Below are 13,777 nucleotides of genomic sequence, written 5' to 3' on the forward strand. Positions count from 1 at the left end.
TCCTAACAGGTTATATATCTCTAACCACTACAGTTTCCTAACAGGTTATATATATCTAACCACTACAGTTTCCTAACAGGTTATATATCTCTAACCACTACAGTTTCCTAACAGGTTATATATCTCTAACCACTACAGTTTCCTAACAGGTTATATATCTCTAACCACTACAGTTTCCTAACAGGTTATATATATCTAACCACTACAGTTTCCTAACAGGTTATATATATCTAACCACTACAGTTTCCTAACAGGTTATATATCTCTAACCACTACAGTTTCCTAACAGGTTATATATATCTAACCACTACAGTTTCCTAACAGGTTATATCTCTAACCACTACAGTTTCCTAACAGGTTATATATCTAACCACTACAGTTTCCTAACAGGTTATATATATCTAACCACTACAGTTTCCTAACAGGTTATATATCTCTAACCACTACAGTTTCCTAACAGGTTATATATCTCTAACCACTACAGTTTCCTAACAGGTTATATATCTCTAACCACTACAGTTTCCTAACAGGTTATATATCTCTAACCACTACAGTTTCCTAACAGGTATATATATCTAACCACTACAGTTTCCTAACAGGTTATATATATCTATATATATATATATCTAACCACTACAGTTTCCTAACAGGTTATATATCTAACCACTACAGTTTCCTAACAGGTTATATATCTAACCACTACAGTTTCCTAACAGGTTATATATATCTAACCACTACAGTTTCCTAACAGGTTATATATATCTAACCACTACAGTTTCCTAACAGGTTATATATCTCTAACCACTACAGTTTCCTAACAGGTTATATATCTCTAACCACTACAGTTTCCTAACAGGTTATATCTCTAACCACTACAGTTTCCTAACAGGTTATATATATCTAACCACTACAGTTTCCTAACAGGTTATATATATATATATCTAACCACTACAGTTTCCTAACAGGTTTATATCTCTAACCACTACAGTTTCCTAACAGGTTATATATCTCTAACCACTACAGTTTCCTAACAGGTTATATATCTCTAACCACTACAGTTTCCTAACAGGTTATATATCTCTAACCACTACAGTTTCCTAACAGGTTATATATCTAACCACTACAGTTTCCTAACAGGTTATATATCTCTAACCACTACAGTTTCCTAACAGGTATATATATCTAACCACTACAGTTTCCTAACAGGTTATATATCTCTAACCACTACAGTTTCCTAACAGGTTATATATATCTAACCACTACAGTTTCCTAACAGGTTATATATATATATCTAACCACTACAGTTTCCTAACAGGTTATATCTCTAACCACTACAGTTTCCTAACAGGTTATATATCTCTAACCACTACAGTTTCCTAACAGGTAATATATATATATATATACTACAGTTTCCTAACATATATATATATATATATATATCTAACCACTACAGTTTCCTAACAGGTATATATATCTAACCACTACAGTTTCCTAACAGGTTATATATCTCTAACCACTACAGTTTCCTAACAGGTTATATATCTCTAACCACTACAGTTTCCTAACAGGTTATATATATCTAACCACTACAGTTTCCTAACAGGTTATATATCTAACCACTACAGTTTCCTAACAGGTTATATATATATATATATCTAACCACTACAGTTTCCTAACAGGTTATATATATATATATATATATATATATATCTAACCACTACAGTTTCCTAACAGGTTATATATCTAACCACTACAGTTTCCTAACAGGTTATATATATCTAACCACTACAGTTTCCTAACAGGTTATATATCTCTAACCACTACAGTTTCCTAACAGGTTATATATCTCTAACCACTACAGTTTCCTAACAGGTTATATCTCTAACCACTACAGTTTCCTAACAGGTTATATATATCTAACCACTACAGTTTCCTAACAGGTATATATATCTAACCACTACAGTTTCCTAACAGGTTATATATCTCTAACCACTACAGTTTCCTAACAGGTTATATCTCTAACCACTACAGTTTCCTAACAGGTTATATATCTAACCACTACAGTTTCCTAAAAGGTTATATCTCTAACCACTACAGTTTCCTAACAGGTTATATATATATATATATCTAACCACTACAGTTTCCTAACAGGTTATATCTCTAACCACTACAGTTTCCTAACAGGTTATATATATATATATATATCTAACCACTACAGTTTCCTAACAGGTTATATCTCTAACCACTACAGTTTCCTAACAGGTTATATATATATATATCTAACCACTACAGTTTCCTAACAGGTTATATATATATATATATATATATATATATATATATATATCTCTAACCACTACAGTTTCCTAACAGGTTATATATCTAACCACTACAGTTTCCTAACAGGTATATATATATCTAACCACTACAGTTTCCTAACAGGTTATATATCACTAACCACTACAGTTTCCTAACAGGTTATATATCTCTAATCACTACAGTTTCCTAACAGGTTATATATCTAACCACTACAGTTTCCTAACAGGTTATATATCTAACCACTACAGTTTCCTAACAGGTTATATATCTCTAACCACTACAGTTTCCTAACAGGTTATATATATCTAACCACTACAGTTTCCTAACAGGTTATATATATATATCTAACCACTACAGTTTCCTAACAGGTTATATCTCTAACCACTACAGTTTCCTAACAGGTTATATATCTCTAACCACTACAGTTTCCTAACAGGTTATATATATCTAACCACTACAGTTTCCTAACAGGTTATATATATCTAACCACTACAGTTTCCTAACAGGTTATATATATATATATATCTAACCACTACAGTTTCCTAACAGGTTATATATATATATATATATATATATCTAACCACTACAGTTTCCTAACAGGTTATATATCTAACCACTACAGTTTCCTAACAGGTTATATATATCTAACCACTACAGTTTCCTAACAGGTTATATATCTCTAACCACTACAGTTTCCTAACAGGTTATATATCTCTAACCACTACAGTTTCCTAACAGGTTATATCTCTAACCACTACAGTTTCCTAACAGGTTATATATATCTAACCACTACAGTTTCCTAACAGGTTATATATCTAACCACTACAGTTTCCTAACAGGTTATATATCTCTAACCACTACAGTTTCCTAACAGGTTATATCTCTAACCACTACAGTTTCCTAACAGGTTATATATCTAACCACTACAGTTTCCTAAAAGGTTATATCTCTAACCACTACAGTTTCCTAACAGGTTATATATATATATATATCTAACCACTACAGTTTCCTAACAGGTTATATCTCTAACCACTACAGTTTCCTAACAGGTTATATATATATATATATCTAACCACTACAGTTTCCTAACAGGTTATATCTCTAACCACTACAGTTTCCTAACAGGTTATATATATATATATCTAACCACTACAGTTTCCTAACAGGTATATATATATATATATATATATATATATATATATATATATCTAACCACTACAGTTTCCTAACAGGTTATATATCTAACCACTACAGTTTCCTAACAGGTTATATATCTCTAACCACTACAGTTTCCTAACAGGTTATATATCTCTAACCACTACAGTTTCCTAACAGGTTATATCTCTAACCACTACAGTTTCCTAACAGGTTATATATATCTAACCACTACAGTTTCCTAACAGGTTATATATCTCTAACCACTACAGTTTCCTAACAGGTTATATATATCTAACCACTACAGTTTCCTAACAGGTTATATATCTCTAACCACTACAGTTTCCTAACAGGTTATATATATAACCACTACAGTTTCCTAACAGGTTATATCTCTAACCACTACAGTTTCCTAACAGGTTATATATATCTAACCACTACAGTTTCCTAACAGGTTATATATATCTAACCACTACAGTTTCCTAACAGGTTATATATCTCTAACCACTACAGTTTCCTAACAGGTTATATATATCTAACCACTACAGTTTCCTAACAGGTTATATATCTAACCACTACAGTTTCCTAACAGGTTATATATCTCTAACCACTACAGTTTCCTAACAGGTTATATATCTCTAACCACTACAGTTTCCTAACAGGTTATATATCTCTAACCACTACAGTTTCCTAACAGGTTATATATATCTAACCACTACAGTTTCCTAACAGGTTATATATCTAACCACTACAGTTTCCTAACAGGTTATATATCTCTAACCACTACAGTTTCCTAACAGGTTATATATCTCTAACCACTACAGTTTCCTAACAGGTTATATATCTCTAACCACTACAGTTTCCTAACAGGTTATATATATCTAACCACTACAGTTTCCTAACAGGTTATATATCTCTAACCACTACAGTTTCCTAACAGGTTATATATCTAACCACTACAGTTTCCTAACAGGTTATATATCTCTAACCACTACAGTTTCCTAACAGGTTATATATATCTAACCACTACAGTTTCCTAACAGGTTATATATATCTAACCACTACAGTTTCCTAACAGGTTATATATCTCTAACCACTACAGTTTCCTAACAGGTTATATATCTAACCCCTACAGTTTCCTAACAGGTTATATATCTCTAACCACTACAGTTTCCTAACAGGTTATATATATCTAACCACTACAGTTTCCTAACAGGTTATATATCTCTAACCACTACAGTTTCCTAACAGGTTATATATATAACCACTACAGTTTCCTAACAGGTTATATCTCTAACCACTACAGTTTCCTAACAGGTTATATATATCTAACCACTACAGTTTCCTAACAGGTTATATATATCTAACCACTACAGTTTCCTAACAGGTTATATATCTCTAACCACTACAGTTTCCTAACAGGTTATATATATCTAACCACTACAGTTTCCTAACAGGTTATATATCTAACCACTACAGTTTCCTAACAGGTTATATATCTCTAACCACTACAGTTTCCTAACAGGTTATATATCTCTAACCACTACAGTTTCCTAACAGGTTATATATCTCTAACCACTACAGTTTCCTAACAGGTTATATATCTAACCACTACAGTTTCCTAACAGGTTATATATCTCTACTAGTTTCCTAACAGGTTATATATATCTCCCACTACAGTTTCCTAACAGGTTATATATCTCTAACCACTACAGTTTCCTAACAGGTTATATATCTCTAACCACTACAGTTTCCTAACAGGTTATATATCTCTAACCACTACAGTTTCCTAACAGGTTATATATATATATATATCTAACCACTACAGTTTCCTAACAGGTTATATATCTCTAACCACTACAGTTTCCTAACAGGTTATATATCTCTAACCACTACAGTTTCCTAACAGGTTATATATCTCTAACCACTACAGTTTCCTAACAGGTTATATATCTCTAACCACTACAGTTTCCTAACAGGTTATATATCTCTAACCACTACAGTTTCCTAACAGGTTATATATCTCTAACCACTACAGTTTCCTAACAGGTTATATATATCTAACCACTACAGTTTCCTAACAGGTTATATATCTCTAACCACTACAGTTTCCTAACAGGTTATATATCTAACCACTACAGTTTCCTAACAGGTTATATATCTCTAACCACTACAGTTTCCTAACAGGTTATATATATCTAACCACTACAGTTTCCTAACAGGTTATATATCTCTAACCACTACAGTTTCCTAACAGGTTATATATATCTAACCACTACAGTTTCCTAACAGGTTATATATATCTAACCACTACAGTTTCCTAACAGGTTATATATCTCTAACCACTACAGTTTCCTAACAGGTTATATATATCTAACCACTACAGTTTCCTAACAGGTTATATATCTCTAACCACTACAGTTTCCTAACAGGTTATATATCTAACCACTACAGTTTCCTAACAGGTTATATATCTCTAACCACTACAGTTTCCTAACAGGTTATATATCTCTAACCACTACAGTTTCCTAACAGGTTATATATCTAACCACTACAGTTTCCTAACAGGTTATATATCTAACCACTACAGTTTCCTAACAGGTTATATATATAACCACTACAGTTTCCTAACAGGTTATATATATCTAACCACTACAGTTTCCTAACAGGTTATATATATCTAACCACTACAGTTTCCTAACAGGTTATATATATCTAACCACTACAGTTTCCTAACAGGTTATATATATCTAACCACTACAGTTTCCTAACAGGTTATATATATCTAACCACTACAGTTTCCTAACAGGTTATATATCTCTAACCACTACAGTTTCCTAACAGGTTATATATCTAACCACTACAGTTTCCTAACAGGTTATATATCTCTAACCACTACAGTTTCCTAACAGGTTATATATCTCTAACCACTACAGTTTCCTAACAGGTTATATCTCTAACCCCTACAGTTTCCTAACAGGTTATATATATAACCACTACAGTTTCCTAACAGGTTATATATATATATATATATCTAACCACTACAGTTTCCTAACAGGTTATATATATCTAACCACTACAGTTTCCTAACAGGTTATATATATCTAACCACTACAGTTTCCTAACAGGTTATATATATCTAACCACTACAGTTTCCTAACAGGTTATATATCTCTAACCACTACAGTTTCCTAACAGGTTATATATATCTAACCACTACAGTTTCCTAACAGGTTATATATCTCTAACCACTACAGTTTCCTAACAGGTTATATATCTAACCACTACAGTTTCCTAACAGGTTATATATCTCTAACCACTACAGTTTCCTAACAGGTTATATATCTCTAACCACTACAGTTTCCTAACAGGTTATATCTCTAACCACTACAGTTTCCTAACAGGTTATATATATCTAACCACTACAGTTTCCTAACAGGTTATATATCTCTAACCACTACAGTTTCCTAACAGGTTATATATCTAACCACTACAGTTTCCTAACAGGTTATATATATCTAACCACTACAGTTTCCTAACAGGTTATATATCTCTAACCACTACAGTTTCCTAACAGGTTATATATCTCTAACCACTACAGTTTCCTAACAGGTTATATATCTCTAACCACTACAGTTTCCTAACAGGTTATATATATCTAACCACTACAGTTTCCTAACAGGTTATATATCTCTAACCACTACAGTTTCCTAACAGGTTATATATCTAACCACTACAGTTTCCTAACAGGTTATATATCTCTAACCACTACAGTTTCCTAACAGGTTATATATCTCTAACCACTACAGTTTCCTAACAGGTTATATATCTCTAACCACTACAGTTTCCTAACAGGTTATATATATAACCACTACAGTTTCCTAACAGGTTATATATCTAACCACTACATAGGTTATATATATCTAACCACTACAGTTTCCTAACAGGTTATATATATCTAACCACTACAGTTTCCTAACAGGTTATATATCTCTAACCACTACAGTTTCCTAACAGGTTATATATATCTAACCACTACAGTTTCCTAACAGGTTATATATCTCTAACCACTACAGTTTCCTAACAGGTATATATATCTAACCACTACAGTTTCCTAACAGGTTATATATCTCTAACCACTACAGTTTCCTAACAGGTTATATATCTCTAACCACTACAGTTTCCTAACAGGTTATATCTCTAACCACTACAGTTTCCTAACAGGTTATATCTCTAACCACTACAGTTTCCTAACAGGTTATATATCTAACCACTACAGTTTCCTAACAGGTTATATATATCTAACCACTACAGTTTCCTAACAGGTTATATATATCTAACCACTACAGTTTCCTAACAGGTTATATATATCTAACCACTACAGTTTCCTAACAGGTTATATATATCTAACCACTACAGTTTCCTAACAGGTTATATATATCTAACCACTACAGTTTCCTAACAGGTTATATATCTAACCACTACAGTTTCCTAACAGGTTATATATCTCTAACCACTACAGTTTCCTAACAGGTTATATATAACCACTACAGTTTCCTCTAACCTAACTACAGTTTCCTAACAGGTTATATATCTCTAACCACTACAGTTTCCTAACAGGTTATATATCTCTAACCACTACAGTTTCCTAACAGGTTATATATCTAACCACTACAGTTTCCTAACAGGTTATATATCTCTAACCACTACAGTTTCCTAACAGGTTATATATCTCTAACCACTACAGTTTCCTAACAGGTTATATATCTCTAACCACTACAGTTTCCTAACAGGTTATATATATAACCACTACAGTTTCCTAACAGGTTATATATCTCTAACCACTACAGTTTCCTATATATATCTAACCACTACAGTTTCCTAACAGGTTATATATCTCTAACCACTACAGTTTCCTAACAGGTTATATATATCTAACCACTACAGTTTCCTAACAGGTTATATATATCTAACCACTACAGTTTCCTAACAGGTTATATATCTCTAACCACTACAGTTTCCTAACAGGTTATATATATCTAACCACTACAGTTTCCTAACAGGTTATATATCTCTAACCACTACAGTTTCCTAACAGGTTATATATATCTAACCACTACAGTTTCCTAACAGGTTATATATCTCTAACCACTACAGTTTCCTAACAGGTTATATATCTCTAACCACTACAGTTTCCTAACAGGTATATATATCTAACCACTACAGTTTCCTAACAGGTTATATATATCTAACCACTACAGTTTCCTAACAGGTTATATATCTCTAACCACTACAGTTTCCTAACAGGTTATATATATCTAACCACTACAGTTTCCTAACAGGTTATATATCCTCTAACCACTACAGTTTCCTAACAGGTTATATATCTCTAACCACTACAGTTTCCTAACAGGTATATATCTCTAACCACTACAGTTTCCTAACAGGTTATATATATCTAACCACTACAGTTTCCTAACAGGTTATATATATCTAACCACTACAGTTTCCTAACAGGTTATATATCTCTAACCACTACAGTTTCCTAACAGGTTATATATATCTAACCACTACTAACAGGTTTCCTAACAGGTTATATATCTCTAACCACTACAGTTTCCTAACAGGTTATATATATCTAACCACTACAGTTTCCTAACAGGTTATATATCTCTAACCACTACAGTTTCCTAACAGGTTATATATATCTAACCACTACAGTTTCCTAACAGGTTATATATCTCTAACCACTACAGTTTCCTAACAGGTTATATATCTCTAACCACTACAGTTTATATATATCTAACCACTACAGTTTCCTAACAGGTTATATATATCTAACCACTACAGTTTCCTAACAGGTTATATATCTCTAACCACTACAGTTTCCTAACAGGTTATATATCTCTAACCACTACAGTTTCCTAACAGGTTATATATATCTAACCACTACAGTTTCCTAACAGGTTATATATCTCTAACCACTACAGTTTCCTAACAGGTTATATATCTCTAACCACTACAGTTTCCTAACAGGTTATATATCTCTAACCACTACAGTTTCCTAACAGGTTATATATCTCTAACCACTACAGTTTCCTAACAGGTTATATATCTCTAACCACTACAGTTTCCTAACAGGTTATATATCTCTAACCACTACAGTTTCCTAACAGGTTATATATATCTAACCACTACAGTTTCCTAACAGGTTATATATCTAACCACTACAGTTTCCTAACAGGTTATATATCTCTAACCACTACAGTTTCCTAACAGGTTATATATCTCTAACCACTACAGTTTCCTAACAGGTTATATATATCTAACCACTACAGTTTCCTAACAGGTTATATATCTCTAACCACTACAGTTTCCTAACAGGTTATATATATCTAACCACTACAGTTTCCTAACAGGTTATATATCTCTAACCACTACAGTTTCCTAACAGGTTATATATCTCTAACCACTACAGTTTCCTAACAGGTTATATATATCTAACCACTACAGTTTCCTAACAGGTTATATATCTCTAACCACTACAGTTTCCTAACAGGTTATATATATCTAACCACTACAGTTTCCTAACAGGTTATATATCTCTAACCACTACAGTTTCCTAACAGGTTATATCTCTAACCACTACAGTTTCCTAACAGGTTATATATATCTAACCACTACAGTTTCCTAACAGGTTATATATATCTAACCACTACAGTTTCCTAACAGGTTATATATCTCTAACCACTACAGTTTCCTAACAGGTTATATATATCTAACCACTACAGTTTCCTAACAGGTTATATATATCTAACCACTACAGTTTCCTAACAGGTTATATATCTCTAACCACTACAGCTTCCTAACAGGTTATATATCTAACCACTACAGTTTCCTAACAGGTTATATATCTCTAACCACTACAGTGTCCTAACAGGTTATATCTCTAACCACTACAGTTTCCTAACAGGTTATATATATATATCTAACCACTACAGTTTCCTAACAGGTTATATATATCTAACCACTACAGTTTCCTAACAGGTTATATATCTAACCACTACAGTTTCCTAACAGGTTATATCTCTAACCACTACAGTTTCCTAACAGGTTATATATATATCTAACCACTACAGTTTCCTAACAGGTTATATATATCTAACCACTACAGTTTCCTAACAGGTTATATATATCTAACCACTACAGTTTCCTAACAGGTTATATATCTCTAACCACTACAGTTTCCTAACAGGTTATATATATCTAACCACTACAGTTTCCTAACAGGTTATATATCTCTAACCACTACAGTTTCCTAACAGGTTATATATCTAACCACTACAGTTTCCTAACAGGTTATATATCTCTAACCACTACAGTTTCCTAACAGGTTATATATCTCTAACCACTACAGTTTCCTAACAGGTTATATCTCTAACCACTACAGTTTCCTAACAGGTTATATATATCTAACCACTACAGTTTCCTAACAGGTTATATATATAACCACTACAGTTTCCTAACAGGTTATATCTCTAACCACTACAGTTTCCTAACAGGTTATATATATCTAACCACTACAGTTTCCTAACAGGTTATATATATCTAACCACTACAGTTTCCTAACAGGTTATATATCTCTAACCACTACAGTTTCCTAACAGGTTATATATATCTAACCACTACAGTTTCCTAACAGGTTATATATCTCTAACCACTACAGTTTCCTAACAGGTTATATATCTAACCACTACAGTTTCCTAACAGGTTATATATCTCTAACCACTACAGTTTCCTAACAGGTTATATATCTCTAACCACTACAGTTTCCTAACAGGTTATATCTCTAACCCCTACAGTTTCCTAACAGGTTATATATATAACCACTACAGTTTCCTAACAGGTTATATATATATATATATATCTAACCACTACAGTTTCCTAACAGGTTATATATCTCTAACCACTACAGTTTCCTAACAGGTTATATATCTCTAACCACTACAGTTTCCTAACAGGTTATATATATCTAACCACTACAGTTTCCTAACAGGTTATATATCTAACCACTACAGTTTCCTAACAGGTTATATATCTCTAACCACTACAGTTTCCTAACAGGTTATATATCTCTAACCACTACAGTTTCCTAACAGGTTATATATATAACCCCTACAGTTTCCTAACAGGTTATATATATAACCACTACAGTTTCCTAACAGGTTATATATATATATATATCTAACCACTACAGTTTCCTAACAGGTTATATATCTCTAACCACTACAGTTTCCTAACAGGTTATATATCTCTAACCACTACAGTTTCCTAGCAGGTTATATATATCTAACCACTACAGTTTCCTAACAGGTTATATATCTCTAACCACTACAGTTTCCTAACAGGTTATATATCTAACCCCTACAGTTTCCTAACAGGTTATATATCTCTAACCACTACAGTTTCCTAACAGGTTATATATATCTAACCACTACAGTTTCCTAACAGGTTATATATATCTAACCACTACAGTTTCCTAACAGGTTATATATCTCTAACCACTACAGTTTCCTAACAGGTTATATATCTAACCCCTACAGTTTCCTAACAGGTTATATATCTCTAACCACTACAGTTTCCTAACAGGTTATATCTCTAACCACTACAGTTTCCTAACAGGTTATATATATCTAACCACTACAGTTTCCTAACAGGTTATATATATCTAACCACTACAGTTTCCTAACAGGTTATATATCTCTAACCACTACAGTTTCCTAACAGGTTATATATATCTAACCACTACAGTTTCCTAACAGGTTATATATATCTAACCACTACAGTTTCCTAACAGGTTATATATCTCTAACCACTACAGTTTCCTAACAGGTTATATATCTAACCCCTACAGTTTCCTAACAGGTTATATATCTCTAACCACTACAGTTTCCTAACAGGTTATATCTCTAACCACTACAGTTTCCTAACAGGTTATATATATATATCTAACCACTACAGTTTCCTAACAGGTTATATCTCTAACCACTACAGTTTCCTAACAGGTTATATATCTAACCACTACAGTTTCCTAACAGGTTATATCTCTAACCACTACAGTTTCCTAACAGGTTATATATATCTAACCACTACAGTTTCCTAACAGGTTATATATATCTAACCACTACAGTTTCCTAACAGGTTATATATATCTAACCACTACAGTTTCCTAACAGGTTATATATCTCTAACCACTACAGTTTCCTAACAGGTTATATATATCTAACCACTACAGTTTCCTAACAGGTTATATATCTCTAACCACTACAGTTTCCTAACAGGTTATATATCTAACCACTACAGTTCCCTAACAGGTTATATATCTCTAACCACTACAGTTTCCTAAGAGGTTATATATCTCTAACCACTACAGTTTCCTAACAGGTTATATCTCTAACCACTACAGTTTCCTAACAGGTTATATATATCTAACCACTACAGTTTCCTAACAGGTTATATATCTCTAACCACTACAGTTTCCTAACAGGTTATATATATCTAACCACTACAGTTTCCTAACAGGTTATATATCTCTAACCACTACAGTTTCCTAACAGGTTATATATATAACCACTACAGTTTCCTAACAGGTTATATCTCTAACCACTACAGTTTCCTAACAGGTTATATATATCTAACCACTACAGTTTCCTAACAGGTTATATATATCTAACCACTACAGTTTCCTAACAGGTTATATATCTCTAACCACTACAGTTTCCTAACAGGTTATATATATCTAACCACTACAGCTTCCTAACAGGTTATATATCTAACCCCTACAGTTTCCTAACAGGTTATATATCTCTAACCACTACAGTTTCCTAACAGGTTATATATCTCTAACCACTACAGTTTCCTAACAGGTTATATATATCTAACCACTACAGTTTCCTAACAGGTTATATCTCTAACCACTACAGTTTCCTAACAGGTTATATATATATCTAACCACTACAGTTTCCTAACAGGTTATATATCTAACCACTACAGTTTCCTAACAGGTTATATATATCTAACCACTACAGTTTCCTAACAGGTTGCAGGTCAGAAAAGGTGACAGACTGCCTCGCCCCCTAACCTGAGCAACTTCTCCTGCTCACGCTCCAGGCACCCCAGTCTATCACCACGGTGACGGGCTCGCTCGTCCCCCCGCTCCTCGTCTGTTTGGACGACAGAATAGAACATAGTGACCCATAATGCACTGCTTCAACAACAGTAGATTTGGTGATATCTGGTATATTAA

The 13,777-nt window shown here is 33.0% G+C and overlaps 1 protein-coding gene across 1 annotated transcript in view; it reads right to left on the reverse strand.

Moving 5' to 3' along the window:
• The window catches only part of LOC139365270 (trinucleotide repeat-containing gene 18 protein-like), a 104,808-nt gene that overhangs the window by 63,947 nt on the left and 27,084 nt on the right, over nt 1-13,777 (reverse strand). Inside the window, exon 5 of the mRNA XM_071102780.1 lies at nt 13,613-13,694. Within this exon, the coding sequence (XP_070958881.1) occupies nt 13,613-13,694 (82 nt within the window). The remainder of the gene's footprint in view (nt 1-13,612; nt 13,695-13,777) is intronic.

This window comes from Oncorhynchus clarkii, chromosome 13 (assembly GCF_045791955.1).
Source record: "Oncorhynchus clarkii lewisi isolate Uvic-CL-2024 chromosome 13, UVic_Ocla_1.0, whole genome shotgun sequence".
NCBI lineage: Eukaryota > Metazoa > Chordata > Actinopteri > Salmoniformes > Salmonidae > Oncorhynchus > Oncorhynchus clarkii.